Here is a 24,145-nt window from a genome sequence, read left to right as displayed (position 1 = left end):
AAGCGATTCCATTCGGAAGATTCCATGCAAGAACGTTTCAGTGGGATCTGCTGGACAAATGGTCCGGATCGCATCTTCAGATGCATCAGCGGATAACCCTATCTCCAAGGACAAGGGTGTCTCTCCTGTGGTGGTTGCAGAGTGCTCATCTTCTAGAGGGCCGCAGATTCGGCATTCAGGACTGGATTCTGGTGACCACGGATGCCAGCCTGAGAGGCTGGGGAGCAGTCACACAGGGAAGAAACTTCCAGGGCTTGTGGTCAAGCATGGAAACGTCTCTTCACATAAATATCCTGGAACTAAGGGCAATTTACAATGCCCTAAGTCAAGCAAGGCCTCTGCTTCAGGGTCAGTCGGTTTTGATCCAATCGGACAACATCACGGCAGTCGCCCACGTAAACAGACAGGGCGGCACAAGAAGCAGGAGGGCAATGGCAGAAGCTGCAAGAATTCTTCGCTGGGCGGAAAATCATGTGACAGCACTGTCAGCGGTGTTCATTCCGGGAGTGGACAACTGGGAAGCAGACTTCCTCAGCAGACACGACCTCCACCCGGGGCAGTGGGGACTTCACCCAGAAGTCTTCCACGTGATTGTAAACCGTTGGGAAAAACCAAAGGTGGACATGATGGCGTCTCGTCTCAACAAGAAACTAGACAGATATTGCGCCAGGTCAAGGGACCCTCAGGCAATAGCGGTGGACGCTCTGGTAACACCGTGGGTGTACCAGTCAGTGTATGTGTTCCCTCCTCTGCCTCTCATACCCAAAGTACTGAGAATCATAAGAAGGAGAGGAGTAAGAACTATACTCGTGGCTCCGGATTGGCCAAGAAGGACTTGGTACCCGGAACTTCAAGAGATGCTCACGGAGGACCCGTGGCCTCTACCTCTCAGAAAGGACCTGCTCCAGCAGGGACCTTGTCTGTTCCAAGACTTACCGCAGCTGCGTTTGACGGCATGGAGGTTGAACGCCGGATCCTGAAGGAAAAAGGCATTCCAGATGAAGTCATCCCTACCCTGGTCAAGGCCAGAAAGGATGTAACCGCAAAACATTATCACCGCATTTGGCGGAAATATGTTGCGTGGTGTGAGGCCAAGAAGGCCCCTACAGAGGAATTTCAACTGGGTCGATTCCTGCATTTCCTGCAAACAGGACTATCTATGGGCCTAAAATTAGGGTCCATTAAGGTTCAAATTTCGGCCCTGTCAATCTTCTTCCAAAAACGTTTGTCAAAGGGGTACTGCATATACAGCCTCCTTTTGTGCCTCCAGTGGGACCTTGGGATCTCAATGTAGTGTTGAGTCTCCTAAAATCACATTGGTTTGAACCACTCACCACTGTGGAATTGAAATATCTCACATGGAAAGTGGTCATGCTGTTAGCCCTGGCTTCAGCCAGGCGTGTCTCTGAATTGGCAGCTTTATCATATAAAAGCCCTTACCTAATTTTTCATTCAGACAGGGCAGAACTGAGGACTCGCCCTCAATTTCTCCCTAAGGTGGTTTCAGCGTTTCACATGAACCAGCCTATTGTGGTACCTGCGGCTACTAGGGACTTGGAGGACTCCAAGTTGCTGGACGTAGTCAGGGCCCTGAAAATATATGTTTCCAGGACGGCTGGAGTCAGAAAATCTGACTCGCTGTTTATCCTGTATGCACCCAACAAGCTGGGTGCTCCTGCTTCTAAGCAGACGATTGCTCGTTGGATTTGTAGTACAATTCAGCTTGCACATTCTGTGGCAGGCCTGCCACAGCCAAAATCTGTAAAAGCCCATTCCACAAGGAAAGTGGGCTCATCTTGGGCGGCTGCCCGAGGGGTCTCGGCTTTACAACTTTGCCGAGCAGCTACTTGGTCAGGGGCAAACACGTTTGCTAAATTTTACAAATTCGATACCCTGGCTGAGGAGGACCTGGAGTTCTCTCATTCGGTGCTGCAGAGTCATCCGCACTCTCCCGCCCGTTTGGGAGCTTTGGTATAATCCCCATGGTCCTTACGGAGTTCCCAGCATCCACTAGGACGTCAGAGAAAATAAGAATTTACTTACCGATAATTCTATTTCTCATAGTCCGTAGTGGATGCTGGGCGCCCATCCCAAGTGCGGATTGTCTGCAATACTTGTATATAGTTATTGTTACAAAAATCGGGTTGTTTATTGTTGTGAGCCATCTTTTCAGAGGCTCCTACGTTTATCATACTGTTAACTGGGTTCAGATCACAAGTTGTACGGTGTGATTGGTGTGGCTGGTATGAGTCTTACCCGGGATTCAAGATCCTTCCTTATTATGTACGCTCGTCCGGGCACAGTATCCTAACTGAGGCTTGGAGGAGGGTCATAGGGGGAGGAGCCAGTGCACACCAGGTGACCTAAAAGCTTTTACTTTTGTGCCCAGTCTCCTGCGGAGCCGCTATTCCCCATGGTCCTTACGGAGTTCCCAGCATCCACTACGGACTATGAGAAATAGAATTATCGGTAAGTAAATTCTTATTTATTAAAATGGTCCATTGGCTTCATAGCAGAAATGTTAGCAAGAAAGGTGTGAAGAGGAGAACACGTACAGCCTGGAGGTGAGAAGGGACGTCACAGATATGACGTTAAAACATATGAAAAGTATTAATAGATTTCAGAAGGCAGTATCTTAAATAAGTATATAGGGGGATATCCATATAGCCCCAGTAATTTACCGGGGTTAATTGTCCCGCCGGAAGCTAGCTAATTAGCCCCGATAAACCGCAGCACGCGCCGGTTTATCAGAGATTTTGTCTCATCTGCCTCCGGCAGGCGAAGCAGAGTCCCCGGAAACAGTCCCGTTTTCGTCCGAAAACGGGGCTGTTTCACACGAAAACCCACAGGTTTCACCGAACCTGTGTGTTTTCGGGAGAAGGGTTGTTGTTGTTTTTTTGTTTTTTTTTACAGGCGATCCATCTGGATAGCTTGTAAAAAAAAAAAAAAAATCGGTGAAACATCGGTAAAAAAACCGAACCCGATGTTTTTCTGGAGATACAGTAATTGGATATCCCCCTTAAGAAGGAACAATACACTGAAATATGGAGGAAGACTCCTAGGTGTTACATGGAGGAACAGGAACTATGATTCAGCAACAGCTCATCGAGGTACATAACAGCCCAGATATAAAGGTGGTTTAACCTTTAGTATTATGAGTGAGCAAACAAAAGCATAGTCTTATTCAGTTCTCAGTAGTAAGATATGCCTTTTTGTATAATATGTGATAGTCGCATACATAATTCTTTAAAGTGAAAGTGATTAAAAAGAAAAGGTCTTTTCTTTCAGGTCTCGGAAGCCATTGCCCAATGTGCGTTGTATGTGCCCGCTTTATGATCGAAACAGACAGTTATGGATTGAACTGGCGCCACTCAGCACGCCGCGAATCAACCATGGGGTCTTGTCTGCAGGTAGGTTATCCACATGTATCATAAATTCCCTATAAGCCTCAGCATGTTATGCAGCAGTTATTTTAGGTGTGGTATATTTTGTCTAAATGAATCGTGTTGATTGTGCAGAGAGCTATAGCTGGAAAAGTGTTTACCCTGCTTAGTTCTGAATGGCAGTGTATAAATAAAGCTGCCCAGTATGTGTTCACAGCATGCAAAAGCTGACTGTATTTACCATGCATGTAATAAATAAATGTATTTACCTACATTGCAGCATGGTTTATCCAGGAACAAATTGCTATATATATATTTATTTCTTTTTTCTTTACTCCCTTCTTTGATTTGCTCTTAACTCCGAATCAGGCTATGTGTGCAACACCCAGGTTCTTTCCTCTACAGGAAATCGTGAATGATGTCGCTTCAGTCAAAAAGAAAACTAATTGCATCCTTGTTAGCATTCTGCAACTGGATATTTAAGACTACTTTTGTCCTATGCATTGTTTTCCCTTAAATGTCTAATCCACCATGTCTGGTAAGGATGGTCTCTCTTTTGTCCGCAGAGGGGTTCCTGTTTGTACTCGGGGGTCAGAATGAAAATAGTGAGACTCTGAGCTCCTGTGAGCAGTATGATCCTGATGCCAACGCGTGGAGCCCTTTACCACCTATGCTCGAGGTAAAATTAACCTGCCATTAGGAATGGTCTTATTAGCATTCAAAAGAATATCTAAAACAGCTGGTATGTTATGCTGTAGTTTCCCCCTCCCTCTGCTTTGCTGGCAGAACCTTTGTGGCAGTCACTGTAACTCTGCCCTGCATACCAAGTCTATAGAGTATGTATTTGACTGCCCCATGCTTATAGAAGTCTGCTATACTTGTATAGGGTTGAAGCAGTTACAAGTGAGCTGCTTATGCATACCACAGTGTCTCAGGCTGTAATACTGTGATGATGCCCAAAGGTTTTAAAGTTTCAGACCAGTTCAAATTCAATGGAATTTCGGAGGACACGAGCATGATTGTGGTACAGTTGTCAGCAGACCCCAATTTGTGGTCCATTCTTCTCATTAAAAGTAGTCATTTTAAATATTTGTTTATTTCTATTTAAATAATGTTGCCTTTGGGGGTGGCATGGGGCTGAGAGTAGTGATAAGCTATCACATGACACTCCTTACCGCAGTGAACTCCACGTCTTGCTTTTAAAACATGTCACAGATCAAAAGTAAAGGTGCATACACACGGAGAGATTTTGGCTATGAGAGATTTTGACTAACTTTTCCCTTGAACTGGCAGTAGGAGATTTTGACTAACTTTACCAGAGATTTTGTCTTAACTATGCAAGAGATTTTGGCTATGGGAGATTTTGGCTATGGGAGATTTTGACTATCTCATTTAAATAAGGGGATGAGTGTCATATATAGGACGATTTTACAGGGTGGCTGGTATTTAAATAGCTGAAAGTTAAAAAAAAAATTTGCGTGGGGTCCCCCCTCCTATGTAAAACCAGCCTCGGGCTCTTTGAGCCAGTCCTGGTTGTTAAAATACAGAGGAAAAAATGAGTAGGGTTCCCCCATATTTAGACAACCAGCACCGGGCTCTGCGTCCGGTCCTGGTTTAAAAAATACGGGGGACAAAAGACATAGGGGTCCCCCGTATTTTCCAAACCAGCACCGGGCTCCACTAGCCAGGGAGATAATGCCACAGCCGGGGGACACTTTTATATTGGTCCCTGCGGCCGTGCCATTACCCCCCCAACTAGTCACCCCTGGCCGGGGTACACTGGAGGAGTGAGGACCCCTTAAATCAAGGAGTCCCCCCTCCAGCCAACCAAGGGCCAGGGGTGAAGCCCGAGGCTGTCCCCCCCATCCGTGGCCCGGTGGATGGGAGGCTGATAGCCTTTCAATAGTAATATTGTTCTTTACAGGAGGCCTACAGGTCCCAGCAAGCCTGCCCCAGCATGTTGGCACTTGGAGAACCACAAGTGCCAGCATGCCCGGACATAAAGGGCCCGCTGGCACCTGTAGTCCACCTGTAAAGAAAATATAAAAAAAAACCACAACACATTCTTTTAAAAATCCTTTATTAAACTGGGTCTTCACCTGGGGGCGGCAGCCTTTAAGCTCTTTTGCATGGCCGCCGCCTTCCCAGGGCTTCCGGCGTCTTCACCTCCCCAGGGCTTCTGGGGTCTTGCTCCGGCGTCTTCACCTGGTGGGCGGCGGCTGCTAAGCTCTTTTGCATAGCCGCCGCCCATCCAGGACTTCCACGACGTCTTCACCTGGTGGGCGGCGGCTGCTAAGCTCTTTTGCATAGCCGCCGCCCATCCAGGACTTCCACGGCGTCTTCAGGAGCTCTTCTCCGCTCCTCCTCCGCCGTCGGACTGACAGCCGCTGCCTCGCGCTGACTTATATAAGTCAGCGGGAGGGGGCGGGGCGATGACGCGGCGAGCCGTGATTGGCTCGCGGCGGCCATCTTGAATTTCAAAAATGACGCTGAGGCGCCATTTTTGAAACTGGTACCGCTCCGCTGCCAAACTCTGCAATAGAAAGGTAAATTTCCCCCGCCCGCACCGCTGCCGCAACCCGCCGCCGCCCGCACCGCCGCCGCCCACACCGCCACCGCAACCCACCGCCGCCCACACCGCCGCCGCAACCCGCCGTCGCCCACACCGCCACCGCAACCCGCCGCCGCCCGCACCGCCGCCGCCCGCACATCGCTATCGCTGGGAAAAATCGCTGGCCTCTTAAAGTGTTAGCGATTTTGACTAACTTTTGCAGCGACATAGCCAAAATTGACTTGCCTGCACTGACTATTTTTCCCAGCGATAGCGACCTAGCGGGGACGCGCATCGCTATCGCTGGCTGTGTACACACGGAGCGATCTGCACTAACTTTCTGAGCGATTTTGACTATATAGTCAAAATCGCTCAGTTATATCGCTCCGTGTGTATGCACCTTAAGGATCAGCAATTACAGATATGTAGAGTGTATGACTTTCCTTTCATTAAGAAGAACTTCATTATTTCAGAGAAGCCCAGCAATGCTACAAGTGAGAAGGAGGGGAATTTGCGTGTAGTGTGTGTAATTGTACTTGATGCCAACATTATGGTTTGTTGAAACCCTTCCAATAAATAGCTAACACAAAGGGCCTGATTTACTAAGCCACCGTTTGAGTGAGCCATTGCTGATCAGTTGCTTTTACAAATGGGGGTGCAGTCAGCACCCCGACAGTAAGGATTCCGATGGTCACAATGCAGACAGCGAAACCCCAACTATTAGAATCATGACACATCACATATTCTGCCATTAAGTATTAGGGTTAGGTTGGGTAAGGGGGGGGGGGGGCTTAGGCTGCGGGAGGGTAGGCTTAGGGTAAGGCTGCAGGAGGGGAGAGTTAGGCTGCGGACAGGGAGTGTTAGGGTTAGGCTGCGGGAGGGTAGGCTTAGGGTAAGGAGGGGAGGGATAGGCTGCGGGCTGAGAGGGTAAGGCCCCCATCCACTAGTCCGATTTGGGCAGTTTTCTTCAGATTTCGACGCATCTGACCGTCAAATCTGAAGAAAAGTGTCACATCGGATGGCTCTTCCGATCCGATGCGCACTCCCGTGTCAGATATGTCTGAACTACAAATCTCTGAGGCTGCCCCAACTATTTATCGGAATCTGAAGAAAACAGGTGAACATCGGATTGTTTTTTTTACTTCAGATGTATCTGATCAGATTCATCTGAAGCGTCACTTGACTGGCATCTGCCTAGCCACTCCCACCCACCAAGAGGGGGAACAGCGGCAGCAGCAGCATCAGATCAATCGCATGTAGCATGTGTGCATCAGATATATCTGATGCGATCTGGCACATGATATATCGCATCAGATACATCTGAAGTGAATGTAGTGAAAATGAAGCCCAGGGTCAGATCCGATTCCCGGGAAGCTCCCGGGAGAGCTCAAGAGAAATTTGATGAGATCTGCAGTTCAGACAAGTCTGAGTAGTGGATGGCCACCTTTATTAGGGTTAGGCTGCGGTGGGAGGGCTAGGCTGTGGGATGGGTGCGTAAGGGGGAGGGTAAGTGTTTTACAGTGCTTGGCAAATGGCAACTGTAGTACATGCTGAATCAGGCTTGTTTAGTACTTGTTACAGTTGCTGTTTTAAATCCATCGGTCAAAACCGCAGATCAAGGGCGACTTTGACAAGCTGAGGGTTAGTAAATCTATCCCAAAGTTTTTTTGCACCCTAGCCTTGTACATACATGCCATACACTAGCGCGTTTACATACCTACTGCATAACAATACATATATTTTAGTTTGGCTTTACATCCACACTTGAGTCCCACAGAGAATTTCTCCTTAATGACTAAAATGAGTTCATGTTTAATCCAGCATGTTATTAGCATGTAAAAAATATTCATGCGTTAGATTGTCATTGGCTAAAGCTATGATTTGTGTATACTTGCAAATTCGGATCTAAACAGGATTTAGCAACGCTTACCTTTACTAGCGCCAATACTTGGTTGCAATGTATGCCCACATTGTGTCCCATTGCTTTTATTTGTCATGTGCCCCAATAAATGTAATTTGGGTTGTAGAAGTTGTGTATCATCCTCCGTATGCTTATTTTCTCTGACGTCCTAGTGGATGCTGGGGACTCCGTCAGGACCATGGGGAATAGCGGCTCCGCAGGAGACAGGGCACAAAAGTAAAAGCTTTAGGATCAGGTGGTGTGCACTGGCTCCTCCCCCTATGACCCTCCTCCAAGCCTCAGTTAGATTTTTGTGCCCGGCCGAGAAGGGTGCAATCTAGGTGGCTCTCCTAAAGAGCTGCTTAGAGTAAAAGTTTTGTTAGGTTTTTTTATTTTCAGTGAGTCCTGCTGGCAACAGGCTCACTGCATCGAGGGACTTAGGGGAGAGAAGTGAACTCACCTGCGTGCAGGATGGATTGGCTTCTTAGGCTACTGGACACCATTAGCTCCAGAGGGAGTCGGAACACAGGTCTCACCCTGGGGTTCGTCCCGGAGCCGCGCCGCCGACCCCCTTGCAGATGCCGAAAAGTGAAGAGGTCCAGAAACCGGCGGCAGAAGACTTTTCAGTCTTCATAAGGTAGCGCACAGCACTGCAGCTGTGCGCCATTGTTGTCAGCACACTTCATAGCAGCGGTCACTGAGGGTGCAGGGCGCTGGGGGGGGCGCCCTGGGCAGCAATGATAGTACCTTATTCTGGCTAAAAATACATCACATATAGCCCCTGGGGGCTATATGGATGTATTTAACCCCTGCCAGGTCTCAGAAAAACGGGAGAAGAAGCCCGCCGAAAAGGGGGCGGGGCCTATTCTCCTCCGCACACAGCGCCATTTTCCCTCACAGAAATGCTGGTGGGAAGGCTCCCAGGCTCTCCCCTGCACTGCACTACAGAAACAGGGTTAAAACAGAGAGGGGGGGCACTTATTTGGCGATATGACTATATATATTAAAAGGCTATAAGGGAAAAACACTTATATAAAGTTTGTCCCTGTATAATTATAGCGTTTTTGGTGTGTGCTGGCAAACTCTCCCTCTGTCTCCCCAAAGGGCTAGTGGGGTCCTGTCCTCTATCAGAGCATTCCCTGTGTGTGTGCTGTGTGTCGGTACGTGTGTGTCGACATGTATGAGGACGATGTTGGTGAGGAGGCGGAGCAATTGCCTGTAATGGTGATGTCACTCTCTAGGGAGTCGACACCGGAATGGATGGCTTATTTAAGGAATTACGTGATAATGTCAACACGCTGCAAGGTCGGTTGACGACATGAGACGGGCGGCAAACCAATTAGTACCTGTCCAGGCGTCTCAAACACCGTCAGGGGCGTTAAAACGTCCTTTTACCTCAGTCGGTCGACACAGACACGGACACTGACTCCAGTGTCGACGGTGAAGAAACAAACGTATTTTCCTTTAGGGCCACACGTTACTTGTTAAGGGCAATGAAGGAGGTGTTACATATTTCTGATACTACAAGTACCACAAAAAAGGGTATTATGTGGAGTGTGAAAAAACTATCTGTAGTCTTTCCTGAATCAGATAAATTAAATGAAGTGTGTGATGATGCGTGGGTTTTCCCCGATAGAAAATTATTGGCGGTATACCCTTTCCCGCCAGAAGTTAGGGCGCGTTGGGAAACACCCCTTAGGGTGGATAAGGCGCTCACACGCTTATCAAAACAAGTGGCGGTACCGTCTCCAGATAGGGCCGCCCTCAAGGAGCCAGCTGATAGGAGGCTGGAAAATATCCTAAAAAGTATATACACACATACTGGTGTTATACTGCGACCAGCGATCGCCTCAGCCTGGATGTGCAGCGCTGGGGTGGCTTGGTCGGATTCCCTGACTGAAAATATTGATACCCTTGACAGGGACAGTATTTTATTGACTATAGAGCATTTAAAGGATGCATTTCTATATATGCGAGATGCACAGAGGGATATTTGCACTCTGGCATCAAGAGTAAGTGCGATGTCCATATCTGCCAGAAGTTGTTTATGGACACGACAGTGGTCAGGTGATGCAGATTCCAAACGGCACATGGAAGTATTGCCGTATAAAGGAGAAAAAGACAACGTCTTTTCAGCCTCAGTCCTTTCGTCCCCATAAGGGCAAGCGGGCAAAAGGCCAGTCATATCTGCCATGGGATAGAGGAAAGGGAAGAAGACTGCAGCAGGCAGCCCATTCCCAGAAACAGAAGCCCTCCACCGCTTCTGCCAAGTCCTCAGCATGACGCTGGGGCCGTACAAGCGGACTCGGGTGCGGTGGGGGGGGTCGTCTCAAGAGTTTCAGCACGCAGTGGGCTCACTCGCAAGTGGACCCCTGGATCCTACAAGTAGTATCCCAGGGGTACAGATTGGAAATTCGAGACGTCTCCCCCTCGCAGGTTCCTGAAGTCTGCTTTACCAACGTCTCCCTCCGACAGGGAGGCAGTAGTGGAAACAATTCACAAGCTGTATTCCCAGCAGGTGATAATCAAAGTACCCCTCCTACAACAAGGAAAGGGGTATTATTCCACACTATATTGTGGTACTGAAGCCAGACGGCTCGGTGAGACCTATTCTAAATCTGAAATAGTTGAACACTTACACACAAGGGTTCAAATCAAGATGGAGTCACTCAGAGCAGTGATAGCGAACCAGGAAGAAGGGGACTATATGGTGTCCCGGGACATCAGGGATGCTTACCTCCATGTCCCAATTTGCCCTTCTCACCAAGGGTACCTCAGGTTCGTGGTACAGAACTGTCACTATCAGTTTCAGACGCTGCCGGTTGGATTGTCCACGGCACCCCGGGTCCTTACCAAGGTAATGGCCGAAATGATGATTCTTCTTCAAAGAAAATGGACGATCTCCTGACAGGGGCAAGGTCCAGAGAATAGTTGGAGGTCGGAGTAGCACTATCTCAAGTAGTTCTACGACAGCACGGGTGGATTCTAAATATTCCAAAACCGCAGCTGTTTCCGACGACACGTCTGCTGTTCCTAGGGATGATTCTGGACACAGTCCAGAAAAAGGTGTTTCTCCCGGAGAAGAAAGCCAGGGAGTTATCCGAGCTAGTCAGGAACCTCCTAAAACCAGGAAAAGTGTCAGTGCATCATTGCACAAGGGTCCTGGGAAAAATGGTGGCTTCTTACGAAGTGATTCCATTCGGTAGATTTCACGCAAGAACTTTTCAGTGGGATCTGCTGGAAAAATGGTCCGGATCGCATCTTCAGATGCATCAGCGGATAACCCTGTCTCCAAGGACAAGGGTGTTTCTTCTGCGGTGGCTGCAGAGTGCTCATCTACTAAAGGGCCGCAGATTCGGCATTCAGGACTGGGTCCTGGTGACCACGGATGCCAGCCTGAGAGGCTGGGGAGCAGTCACACAGGGAAAATATTTCCAGCGAGTGTGATCAAGTCTGGAGACTTCTCTCCACATAAATATACTGGAGCTAAGGGCAATTTACAATGTTCTAAGCTTAGCAAGACCTCTGCTTCAAGGTCAGCCGGTATTGATCCAGTGGGACAACATCACGGCAGTCGCCCACGTAAACAGACAGGGCGGCACAAGAAGCAGGAGGGCAATGGCAGAAACTGCAAGGATTCTTCGCTGGGCGAAAAATCATGTGATAGCACTGTCAGCAGTGTTCATTCCGGGAGTGGACAACTGGGAAGCAGACTTCCTCAGCAGGCACGACCACCACCCGGGAGAGTGGGGACTTCATCGGGAAGTATTCCACATGATTGTGAACCGTTGGGAAAGACCAAAGGTGGACATGATGGCGTCCCGCCTGAACAAAAAACTGGACAGGTATTGCGCCAGGTCAAGAGACCCTTAAGCAATATCTGTGGACGTTCTGGTAACACCGTGGGTGTACCAGTCGGGGTATGTGTTCCCTCCTCTGCTTCTCAGGACCAAGGTACTGAGAATTATAAGACGTAGAGGAGTAAGAACTATACTCGTGGCTCCGGATTGGCCAAGAAGGACGTGGCACCCGGAACTTCAAGAAATGCTCACAGAGGACTCATGGCCTCTGCCGCTAAGAAGGGACTTGCTTCAGCAAGTACCAGGTCTGTTCCAAGACTTACCGCGGCTGCGTTTGACGGCATGGCGGTGGAACGCCAGATCCTAAGGGAAAAAGGCATTCCGGAAGAGGTCATTCCTACCCTGGTCAAAGCCAGGAAGGAGGTGACCGCAAAACATTATCACCACATGTGGCGAAAATATGTTGCGTGGTGTGAGGCCAGGAAGGCCCCACGAAGAAATTTCAACTCTGTCGATTCCTGCATTTCCTGCAAACAGGAGTGTCTATGGGCCTCAAATTGGGGTCCATTAAGGTTCAAATTTCGGCCCTGTCAATTTTCTTCCAGAAAGAATTGGCTTCAGTTCCTGAAGTCCAGAAGTTTGTCAAGGGAGTATTGCATATACAACCCCCTTTTTGTGCCTCCAGTGGCACTGTGGGATCTCAACGTAGTTCTGGGATTCCTCAAATCACATTTTAAACCGCTCAAATCTGTGGATTTGAAATATCTCACATGAAAAGTGACCATGCTGTTGGCCCTGGCCTCGGCCAGGCGAGTGTCAGAATTGACGGCTTTGTCTCACAAAAGCCATATCTGATTGTCCATTCGGACAGGGCAGAGCTGCGGACTCGTCCCCAGTTTCTTCCTAAGGTGGTGTCAGCGTTTCACCTGAACCAGCTTATTGTGGTACCTGCGGCTACTAGGGACTTGGAGGACTCCAAGTTGCTAGATGTTGTCAGGGCCCTGAAAATATAGGTTTCCAGGACGGCTGGAGTCAGGAAAACTGACTCGCTGTTATCCTGTATGCACCCAACAAACTGGGTGCTCTTGCTTCTAAGCAGACGATTGCTCGTTGGATTTGTAGCACATTTCAACTTGCACATTCTGTGGCAGGCCTGCCACAGCCTAAATCTGTCAAGGCCCATTCCACAAGGAAGGTGGGCTCATCCTGGGCGGCTGCCCGAGGGGTCTCGGCATTACAACTCTGCCGAGCAGCTACGTGGTCGGGGGAGAACACGTTTGTAAAATTCTACAAATTTGATACCCTGGCTAAAGAGGACCTGGAGTTCTCTCATTCGGTGCTGCAGAGTCATCCGCACTCTCCCGCCCGTTTGGGAGCTTTGGTATAATCCCCATGGTCCTTACGGAGTCCCCAGCATCCACTAGGACGTCAGAGAAAATAAGATTTTACTTACCGATAAATCTATTTCTCGTAGTCCGTAGTGGATGCTGGGCGCCCATCCCAAGTGCGGATTGTCTGCAATACTTGTACATAGTTATTGTTACAAAAATCGGGTTATTATTGTTGTGAGCCATCTTTTCAGAGGCTCCGCTGTTATCATGCTGTTAACTGGGTTCAGATCACAGGTTGTACAGTGTGATTGGTGTGGCTGGTATGAGTCTTACCCGGGATTCAAAATCCTTCCTTATTGTGTACGCTCGTCCGGGCACAGTATCCTAACTGAGGCTTGGAGGAGGGTCATAGGGGGAGGAGCCAGTGCACACCACCTGATCCTAAAGCTTTTACTTTTGTGCCCTGTCTCCTGCGGAGCCGCTATTCCCCATGGTCCTGACGGAGTCCCCAGCATCCACTACGGACTACGAGAAATAGATTTATCGGTAAGTAAAATCTTATTTTTTCTGGAATGCGGATATTCAGGTAACAAATAGCAAATTGAACCCACGCCCATATCGCATTTAGGGCAGTTGTCCTTGTGAGCTTCATCTGCCTGAGTTAAGCTGGGTACACACTACACAATACAGTATGTTGTGCATTCATGGAACCAGCAACCTCCCTGCACGGCCATTGTGCAGTGTGTACTCCCAATCTGTCGTGTACACACACCGTCCATCACATTGTCCCATCTCATGGCTGCAATGCAGTTTATGATGCAGTGTGGTAATGATGTTCCCCGAAAACAAAATATCATGTCATCTTATTGTAGATCTTGTAGTGTGGACACAATATATTGGGGGTAATTCCAAGTTGATCGCAGCAGGAATTTTGTTAGCAGTTGGGCAAAACCATGTGCACTGCAGGGGAGGCAGATTTAACATGTGCAGAGAGAGTTAGATTTGGGTGTGGTGTGTTCAGGGGATAATTCCAAGATGATCGCAGCAGGATTTATGTTAGCAATTGGGCAAAACCATTGCAGGGGAGGCAGATATAACATGTGCAGAGAGAGTTAGATTTGGGTGGGGTGTGTTCAATCTGCAATCTAATTTGCAGTGTAAAAATAAAGCAGCCAGTATTTACCCTGCACAGAAACAAAATAACCCACCCAAATCTTACTCTCTCTGCACATGTTATATCTGCCTCCCCTGCAGTGCACATAGTTTTGCCCAATTGCTATCAAAAATCCTGCTGTGATCAACTTGGAATTACCCCCAATCTGCAATCTAATTTACAGTGTAAAAATAAAGCAGCCAGTATTTACCCTGCACAGAAACAAAATAACCCACCCAAATCTAACTCTTTATGCACGTTATTTCTTTTTCATCCTCTAGGGGTCACTGGAGTACTCTTGGGATATGGACGGTTTCCGTAGGAACAAGGGCCCTCATTCCGAGTTGTTCGCTCTGTAAAAATCTTCGCATCGCAGCGATTTTCCGCGTAATGCGCATGCGCAATGTCCGCACTGCGACTGCGCCAAGTAAATTTGCTATGCACTTAGGAATTTTACTCACGGCTTTTTCATCGTTCTGGCGATCGTAATGTGATTGACAGGAAATGGGTGTTACTGGGCGGAAACAGGCCGTTTTATGGGCGTGTGGGGAAAAACGCTACCGTTTCCGGAAAAAACGCAGGAGTGGCCGGAGAAACGGAGGAGTGTCTGGGCGAACGCTGGGTGTGTTTGTGACGTCAAACCAGGAACGACAAGCACTGAAATGATCGCAGATGCCGAGTAAGTCTGGAGCTACTCAGAAACTGCTACGAGGTGTGTAATCGCAATATTGCGAATACATCGTTCGCAATTTTAAGATGCTAAGATTCACTCCCAGTAGGCGGCGGCTTAGCATGAGCAAATCTGCTAAAATCCGCTTGCGAGCGAACAACTCGGAATGAGGGCCAAGGCACTGAATATTAAAATTTAGAACTCTCCTCCCCTCCATATCCCAGAGTACCTCAGTGTTTTTTCTGTGCTTCTCGTAGCAACAGGGCTTGTGTGGAGCTTAACCACACTACTTTGAATATTTTTATTTTTAATTTTTTTTTCTTCTACTTTTACATTTTTTGCTCACAGCATATCCCTTCCCAGTTTCTGTAAAAGCTTGGGTCCGGGATAGTGCCGCTGCACAGAGCAGCGCATGGCATGTCGGTCCTCACAAAGAGCACCCTCACAGCCACACGCAGCTCATTCCCTGACTGCTGCTACAGCTGGACGGAGCTTACAGATAGAAGCCCTGTCACAGCCTTCGCCTCTGGAGTCAGGTATGCTTGGGGTACGGGGCGGTCAGCGCACGCTGCCGCCCCGCTGTGTGGGGACACTGTTCACTGACGCCGCTCTCACTGCGCCCGCACCCGCCTCTCCTGACAGGCCGCCCCGGCAACCGCTCCGAGCAGCGCCGCTGAGACCCGCCGGCCGCCGCTCACACCCGCCGGCCGCCGCTCACACCCGCCGGCCGCCGCGCTCACCCGCCGCTCGCACGCGCCGCTCACACCCGCCGGCCGCCGCTGTAGGACCGCGCTCCATTACAGCGCTCCCCGGCTCCCTGCACCCTGATTGCGCTTGGAGTGAGATACCCGCGCCCCGGTAATTCCCGCTCAGACAGCGGTACACGGGCCACGGGGGAGGGAGCAGAAGGGAGGGGGGGATGACATTAGCGGAGGGCTGCATAAGGGGGGTGACATTGATTAAATAGGCTGTTAAGCCTATATTACAGGGTTGGCTGCACTTGTTACATATACCCTGCACTGTGAGGAATGGTGGCCATTTTAATCTTGCTTCCTGTCTTCCAGTTTGTGATTCCAGAACGTTCCTGTACTACATCTCTACTCCACCGGAGGCGCAGGGGTGTTGGTGGGAATTTGGGATCAGTTTCATATAGTACTGGCCACGTGCACTACACTTTGCCAGATATATATATAGGTGTCTCTATATATATATATATAGAGACACCTTAGTACTATTTACTGAGTCGTGCAGGTTGTCTGTCTTTGTATGTTGTATTGTCTGTCTGCATAATGAGTAAGGCACCGGCAAAACCAAAAAAGCACTGCCATGTCTGTGACAGTGTGTTACCGGATGGATCTACCACATGTACAGTATGTTTTGTGGATTCAGCTACGAATACAATCTCTGCTCCGCTGTCTAAGCCGGTTTCATCCCCGGACCCTCCATGGGCTATGCTAGCAGATGTCATGGCTGGATTGCAATCAGAATTGGCCGCCGCTCGACAGGAGCGGGAAGCGGCAAGATCTGAGTCTAGGGTGAGACCGCTAGGACTACCGGAGGGGTCTCAGCCTTGCCAACAGTCTAAGTCCATTTTGGGTAGTAGGGATACATTTACTTTGTCTTATGATTTACCAGTTTCTGCTATGTTACAGTCTGATGATTCTATGCCAGACCTCATTACGCAAGATGACGGTGAGGAGGGTGAAGTAGACCAGCAGTCCATTAGTGAAGATTTTGACAGCCCAGGCATTGATATTGTCATCAGAGCGGTGCGTCAGTCTCTGAGGTTTACAGATTCTGAGGAGCCTCTGACAAATGATGAAGTCGTCTTTGCTAAACGACAGAGGACTCCGATGTGTTTTCCGGTTTCGGAATCTCTTAATAAGATGTTACTGGAAACACGAAAGAATCCGGATAAACGGTTTTCTATACCTCGCAGATTTAAGTCTAGTTACCCGTTTCCGGAGTCTGTGATAGCTACATGGGAGAATCCGCCATTGGTGGATTCGTCTGTGTCTAAACTTACAAAGAAATTAACCATACCAGTACCAACGGCTACTACGCTTAAAGACCCTTCAGACCGTAAAATTGAAGCTATGCTAAAATCCATGTATATAGCAGCAGGAGTGTTGCTTAGACCTGGGTTGGTTGGCATTTGGGTAACTAAGGCGCTCATGGTATGGATAACAGAACTCAAGTCTGCCCTACATGACGATCACCTTATACTTCTCGCTGATCAAATCTGGGAAGCTGCGGATTATCTATGTACAGCTTCTACTGACGTCTGTCAGCTCACTTCTCGCCTTTCATCGTCGCTAGTTGCAGCACGACGAGCACTCTGGCTGCGCTCTTGGCAAGCGGAGGTCAAAAGAGGTATAGAGGCGTTACCTTATGGTGGCGAGAAGTTGTTTGGTCCTGAATTGGACAAATGGATTGCTGAGGCCACGGCTGGTAAGTCTATTTTCTTACCATTGCCTCCAACGGCGCCTAGGCGGAAATGCTCGGTCCCGGCGTTCAAATCCTTTCGGCCTCAGCCCTTTCGAGGCCGTGGTAGGGGACCAGCCACGGCCGGTAGACGAGGTCGAGGGCGTGGTTTCCAACAAACCAACGCCAGTCGTCAAGACGCTAAGGTCACCGACAAGCCAGTGGCATGACGGACTCCCAGCCCATCTTGGATCTCCAGTTGTGGGAGCACGCCTTCAGACGTTCCATTTGGCGTGGTTCCAGACGTCCACAGATGGGTGGATCCGCAATTTAGTGCTAAAAAGTTACAAAATAGAGTTCGACTGTCTCCCGCCACTGCGGTTTTTCAAGACAGGACTGCCTGTGTCGGACGACAAACGGGCGGTTCTGCAACTTGCCATTCAGTCTCTGCTGGAGTCAGCAGTTTTGATTCCGGTCCCTGTACACCAACAGGGGCAGGGTTATTATTCCAGTCTGTTTGTGGTACCAAAGCCGGATGGCTCAGTCAGGCCAATATTGAACTTAAAGGGCCTCAATCAGTACGTCACTTGCTACAGATTCAAGATGGAATCTCTGCGGTCGGTAATTGCAGGTTTAGAGCCACAGGAATTCATGATTGCGCTGGATCTCAAAGATGCGTATTTACACATTCCGATGTGGCCACCTCATCAGAGGTTCTTGCGGTTTGCAATCCGGCAGAACCATTACCAGTTTCAGGCTCTACCGTTTGGCCTCTCGTCAGCGCCTCGGGTATTCACCAAAGTGATGTCTGTGATGATAGCTCATCTCAGATCCCTGGGAGTGATAATAGTTCCGTACTTGGACGATCTGCTCATCAAAGCTTCGTCTCAACAGATGCTCCTCCAACATGCGTTGCTAACGTACGATGTCCTAGTTCAGCGCGGTTGGATTGTCAACTTCAAGAAATCACATCTGATTCCGTCTCAACGACTGCAATTCCTAGGTATGATTCTCGATACGGTAAATCAAAGAATTTACCTACCAGAACAGAAAGTACAGATCATTCGTCATCTGGTTCGATTGGTGCTCAAGCCACGCACAGTCTCGGTACATTTGTGCATTCGCCTCTTAGGCACAATGGTGGCGGCTTTCGAAGCGCTTCAGTTCGGGAGACTTCACTCACGTCCTTTTCAACTGGATGTGCTCGCACAGTGGTCGGGCTCGCATCTGCAGATTCACCACAGAGTGAGGTAGTCGCCACGGGCCAGGGTATCTCTACTCTGGTGGCTCAATGTACACAATCTGACCGCAGGGAAACGGTTCGGCGCCTGGAATTAGATAATTCTAACGACGGACGCGAGTCTCAGAGGTTGGGGAGCTGTAGTTCAAAATTGTCAGCTCCAGGGTCTCTGGGCGGCTCACGAAAGATTGCTGTCTATAAATGTCCTGGAATTCCGGGCAATTTACAATGCGCTACGACAAGCAGTGCACATTCTTCGGTCTCAGCCTGTCCAGGTGCAGTCGGACAATGCGACGGCGGTCGCATACATCAACAAACAAGGAGGAACGAGAAGCCGCATGGCAATGCGAGAAGTAGCTCGAATCCTCAATTGGGCCGAGCGTCACCAAGTGATGTTGTCGGCAGTGTTCATTCCGGGAGTGGACAACTGGGAGGCGGATTATCTCAGCCGTCGGGATTTTCATCCAGGAGAATGGGCATTACATCCAGAAGTGTTTCACATGTTGGCCGAGAGGTGGGGTTACCCTCAAGTGGACCTGATGGCATCTCACCACAATCACCAAACGCCCCAGTATGTGTCCAGAACGCGAGATCCAAAGGCAGTGGCGGTGGATGCTCTCACCGTCGCGTGGCCGTACAGCCTCATGTACCTGTTTCCACCGTTTCCGCTGCTCCCTCTGTTGCTAAAACAGATCAAAAGAGAATCCGTCACAGTCATACTAGTGGCGCCTCATTGGCCTCGGAGAGCTTGGTTCTCGGATCTCCGAGGACTACTCGCAGACGAGCCTTGGCCGATCCCACTTCGTCCGGACCTGTTACAACAGGGTCCGTTCCTTTACCCCGATTTAGCGCGGCTGCGTTTGACGGAGTGGCTGTTGAGACCACCCTCTTAAGGAGAGAGGGCATTCCAGAATCGGTTATACCAACCATGTTACGTGCTAGGAAGCCAGTTACGGCAGCTCATTATTACAGAATTTGGCGTGCCTATATAGATTGGTGCGAGGATCGGAAGTTTCCGACATCTTTCAAGTTATCCCGTCTTTTGTTATTTCTACAGACGGGGTTAGATGGAGGACTGCGTTTATCTACACTAAAGGTGCAGGTATCTGCTTTGTCAATTTACTTTCAAAGACGATTGGCTCTATTGCCGTCTGTACACACTTTTCTGCAAGGTGTCCTCAGAGTACAGCCTCCATTCATTCCACCTACAGCGCCATGGGACTTGAATCTGGTTTTAGATTTCTTACAGTCTTCATATTTTGAACCCTTACACCAAGTGGATATTAAGTTTCTCACTTGGAAAACAATTTTCCTACTAGCCTTGGCTTCAGCAAGGCGTGTTTCCGATTTGGGTGCCTTGTCATGCAAGCCACCGTATTTGGTGTTTCATGATGACCGAGCGGAACTTCGGACGAATCCCGCTTTCCTACCAAAGGTAGTGTCATCCTTTCACATCAATCAACCAATAGTAGTTCCTGTGTTGACAGGAAATTCTGGAACCTTGGATGTGGTACGCGCATTACGCGTTTATGTGTCCCGAACGTCTACAGTTCGTAAGACGGATACGTTGTTTGTTATGTATGATGCTGCCAAGATGGGTTGGCCAGCTTCTAAGCAGACCTTATCCAGATGGATTAAACTGACCATACGTCAGGCTTACCTTCATGCTAGGTTACAGCCGCCTACATCAGTAACCGCTCATTCCACACGTTCTGTGGGAACTTCATGGGCAGCTGGTCGTGGGGCTTCTACGACGTAGCTTTGCCGTGCGGCTACCTGGTCATCAGTGCACACGTTTGTGCGCTTTTACAAGTTTGATACGTTTGCGGCATCAGCATCTAGCTTTGGCCGCCTAGTGTTACAGGTGCCAAACTGCTCTCCCGCCCACGGGGGAAGCTTTGGTACGTCCCAAGAGTACTCCAGTGACCCCTAGTGGATGAAAAAGAAAATAGGATTTTGGTACTTACCAGGTAAATCCTTTTCTTTAAATCCATAGGGGGCACTGGACGCCCACCCAGAGCAGTTTTACCTAGTTTGCGGTAAGTTCAGGGAATCGTATGGTAACACATTCTCACCGACTGGTTCAAGTTTCAAGTTCTATCGGTTATTGTGCCAACTGTTTAGTTGTCAGTCACGTTATGTGTCAACTTTATTGTTGTCCGTTCTGTTATATGTAATTCTCCATTGTCAACCTCTCTATCGCTCCTGTTCGGCTCAGTAAAAAACACTGAGGTACTCTGGGATATGGAGGGGAGGAGAGTTCTAAATTTTAATATTCAGTGCCTTGTTCCTACGGAAACCGTCCATATCCCAAGAGTACTCCAGTGCCCCCTATGGATTCAAAGAAAAGGATTTACCTGGTAAGTACCAAAATCCTATTATCTACCTCCCCTGCAGTGCACATGGTTTTGCCCAACTGCTAACAAAATTCCTGCTGCGATCAACTTGGAATTACCCCCATTGTGTCATCCTAATGGTCCGTCGCTAGATCGATGTGTCTTTCAAGTGTGTACCCAGCTTTAGATCAGACCTATGATTAGCTGGATCTGATGTAATCTAACACAGGCTGTGGCTTTGTGCGGTGATGGGAAGCAAGGTGAGCCTAAAGCAGAGTTTCTCATCAGAATCTCCGTTCAGCAGAATAAAATTCCTTTGTGGCATCTAGCTAAACAATTACAGCTTCCTTATGCGAACGCTTTATATAGATCATTATATAGCTTTCTCAGGTTAGCACTGGTGGGTTTGTTAGGAATGGACCCTGCCTGTCTTGATGCATACTTTTTCCAGTTCCTTTATTGAGGTCCATGGCCAGAATTCTGTCCAGTATCTTAATGGGGGCTGTGTACAGCGATATATACTGTAGGTCAGTAATACTCTGAGTAATGGCTCTTTGTCCGGTTTAGGTTATACAGTGACTGGTGGCAATAGTTGCTCCCTACGTGCTTGTAGAAAGGTTTCCCACAGTTTGTTTATAAGGACTGGTCTGTGTTTTCCTTTCATAATCTAGTTGGGATGGCGTCTAAGCCAGTGCCTGTGTTATTGGGAATGGGGGCTATAGTTCATTCCTATTCTGGTGTTTGGCAGATGAAATGTTTCCTATCTACATCAGAAGCATTAGGCAAACACTCTGCCTGAACAATCAGCCCACCAGGGATACTTACTCTGCAGAACAGCGGCAACATATTTACTGTCTCTGTGTTGTTCCCCACACAGGTACATGCATGCCTTCACAAAAAGCAGCTACTTTGCCAGGTTTATATCCTGCATGGGTGGTTATAGTCCAGCTATTCAATGTCAAATAAAGAATGTAATCGTGCTACAGCAGTAATTCTCCATCCTATAGGGTAGAGCATGGAGCAAGGCTGCTATAGGTATTGGAGACTCTGCTTCACATATACCGTTACCTTATAGTTACCATGCATTAAAGGGCACACTTCCTTCATAGGTAAAGTATAGTGTCCCTGCCCTAGAAGTTTGGAGACTGGATCGTCTTTATGGTAATCCCACTGGGTGTACGTTGCTCCTGTTTTCATATCTGGTTTTGCTGAAATGCAAACAGCTATTGAGACCCAATGTTCCACCTCTTCCTCGGTCTTTATCCTCCTCCTATAGGTCGTGCCTCAGAAGAGACGGGTCTGTCTGTACGGGATATAGTCAATATTCCGGCGGTCGGGATCCTGACGTTCAGGATTCCGACCGCTGAGAATGCCAGCAGCGGCGTTCTCAGCGGCCCACGACACCCATAGAGTGGGAATAGTACCTGTGGCGAGTGCAGCGAGCCAGCAAGTGGCTTTCTAGCGCTCGCCCCACTGCTGGCTGGGATCCCGGTGTCGGTATTCTGATCTCTGGGATCCCGGCCGACGGGATTCTATCCCCATCCCGCCTGTACATCTCCTGTTCTTGTCAGAGTAGCAGGTCACCTAAGATGATGCTATTTTGTGCGTGGGAGGAGGCAATATGCAGGCTCAAAAAATGAATAAAATCAATTGGGATATTTGTACCTCTGTAACCACCAATACCATGTAGTAAATGGGGTCCCTACCAGGAATCCCCCCAAAGTTTTTTTTAAACCATTTCTTTTGTCAGTGTAATTTCCTGGTAAAACAGCAAAAATTACTGTATGTATCCCCAATAGGCAAGGCACAGCTTTGGTGTGGTGGAAATTGATGGTGTTATCTATATCCTGGGAGGAGAAGACGGCGACAGCGAGTTGATGTCTATGGAATCCTATGACACTTGTACGAAAACCTGGAGCAAGCAACAGGACATGACTATGGTTCGAAAGGTAAAGATCTGTAGTTCAGTTTTACTGACTTAGGCTCTATATACAGTATGTATATACTCAAATCTGTATGTATGGGTGTAGTGTGGTATGCCGGCAGCCAGCATACCGGTGCCGGAATACCGACAGCTGGGCGAGCGCAAATGAGCCCCTTGCGGGCTCGCTGCGGGCACGGTGGCACGCTACACGCTATCTATTCTCCCTCTAGGGGGGTCGTGAACACCCAAGAGGGAGAAAAGGTGTCTGTATGCCAGGTGTCGGGATTCCGGCGCTGGTATACTGTGCGACGGGATCCCAATTGCCGGCAAATTGAAGACCACCCGTATGTATATGTAAGTATATATGTAAGTATATTTTCTATAAAGTTTAGTGCTGAGATATTGGCCTAAAGCTATGTGTGGCCAACTGAGCCCTCCATCAAATTTTGTCAGCATTCCTAAAACCAAAGAGGAAAGGAATTCATGGATTGGCCTATACAGTTTATGGGCATTTAAAAGGTGTATGAAGATTCATGTTTTTGATTTGACAATCCAGCCATTATCTGACCTGGCAGGCTGAGACGCTAGTAAGTAGGTTGCCTAGCGATCCCCATTCCTGTAGAGGGCAGAATGATGGTCGGGGCATTGGTTAAGTTTGGTAACCATACAATCCAGACCACCTTTCAGGCTGTGAATGATTACTATTCAGTGCACGGCTAGCTTAAGGCTGCTCTAAAATACATTGAAATTGTAGAAACCTTGGGGTATATTTACTAAGGTCCCGATTTTGACCGAGATGCCGTTTTTTCTTCAAAGTGTCATCTCGGGAATTTACTAAGCAAAAATCACGGCAGTGATGAGGGCATTCGTAATATTTTGGAAGTCCTAGGAAAAAATCACGAATCAATACACCATCGGTCAAATACGCCTGCAATTTGGTAGAAATCGGTCATTTACTAAAAAGTGCAAAACACAAACACTGCCGACAATAGCCAAACACTGCCGTGCTAAAAAAAACAGACCTGCTTTTTTATCCCGTGTTTGTATAGGCATGCACGGATCCATGAGATCCGTGCATGTTTTTCAGTGGGAAGGGGGGGAAAATGTTATAAAAAAAATTTAAAAAATTGCGTGGGGTCCCCCCTCCTAAGGCAAACCAGCCTCAGGCTCTTTGAGCCGATCCTGGTTGCAGAAATATGGGGAAAAAATGGACAGGGGTTCCCCCATATTTAAGCAACCAGCATCGGGCTCTGGTCCTGGTTCCAAATATACGGTGGACAAAAAGAGTAGGGGTCCCCCGTATTTTTGAAACCAGCACCGGGCTCCACTAGCTGGACAGATAATGCCACAGCCGGGGGTCACTTTTATACAGTGCCTTGCGGCCGTGGCATCAAATATCCAACTAGTCACCCCTGGCCGGGGTACCCTGGTGG

The 24,145-nt window shown here is 48.6% G+C and overlaps 1 protein-coding gene across 3 annotated transcripts in view; it reads left to right on the top strand.

Annotated features, from left to right (window-relative positions):
* GAN (gigaxonin) overlaps nt 1–24,145 on the top strand; it is a 291,113-nt gene that overhangs the window by 167,485 nt on the left and 99,483 nt on the right. For all 3 annotated transcript variants that reach the window (XM_063945565.1, XM_063945566.1, XM_063945567.1), the window contains exons 5-7: nt 3,289–3,410; nt 3,950–4,062; nt 22,588–22,737. In XM_063945565.1, the coding sequence (XP_063801635.1) occupies nt 3,289–3,410; nt 3,950–4,062; nt 22,588–22,737 (385 nt within the window). The remainder of the gene's footprint in view (nt 1–3,288; nt 3,411–3,949; nt 4,063–22,587; nt 22,738–24,145) is intronic.

This window comes from Pseudophryne corroboree, chromosome 11 (genome assembly GCF_028390025.1).
Source record: "Pseudophryne corroboree isolate aPseCor3 chromosome 11, aPseCor3.hap2, whole genome shotgun sequence".
NCBI lineage: Eukaryota > Metazoa > Chordata > Amphibia > Anura > Myobatrachidae > Pseudophryne > Pseudophryne corroboree.
This window is presented reverse-complemented; position numbering and strand designations above follow the sequence as displayed.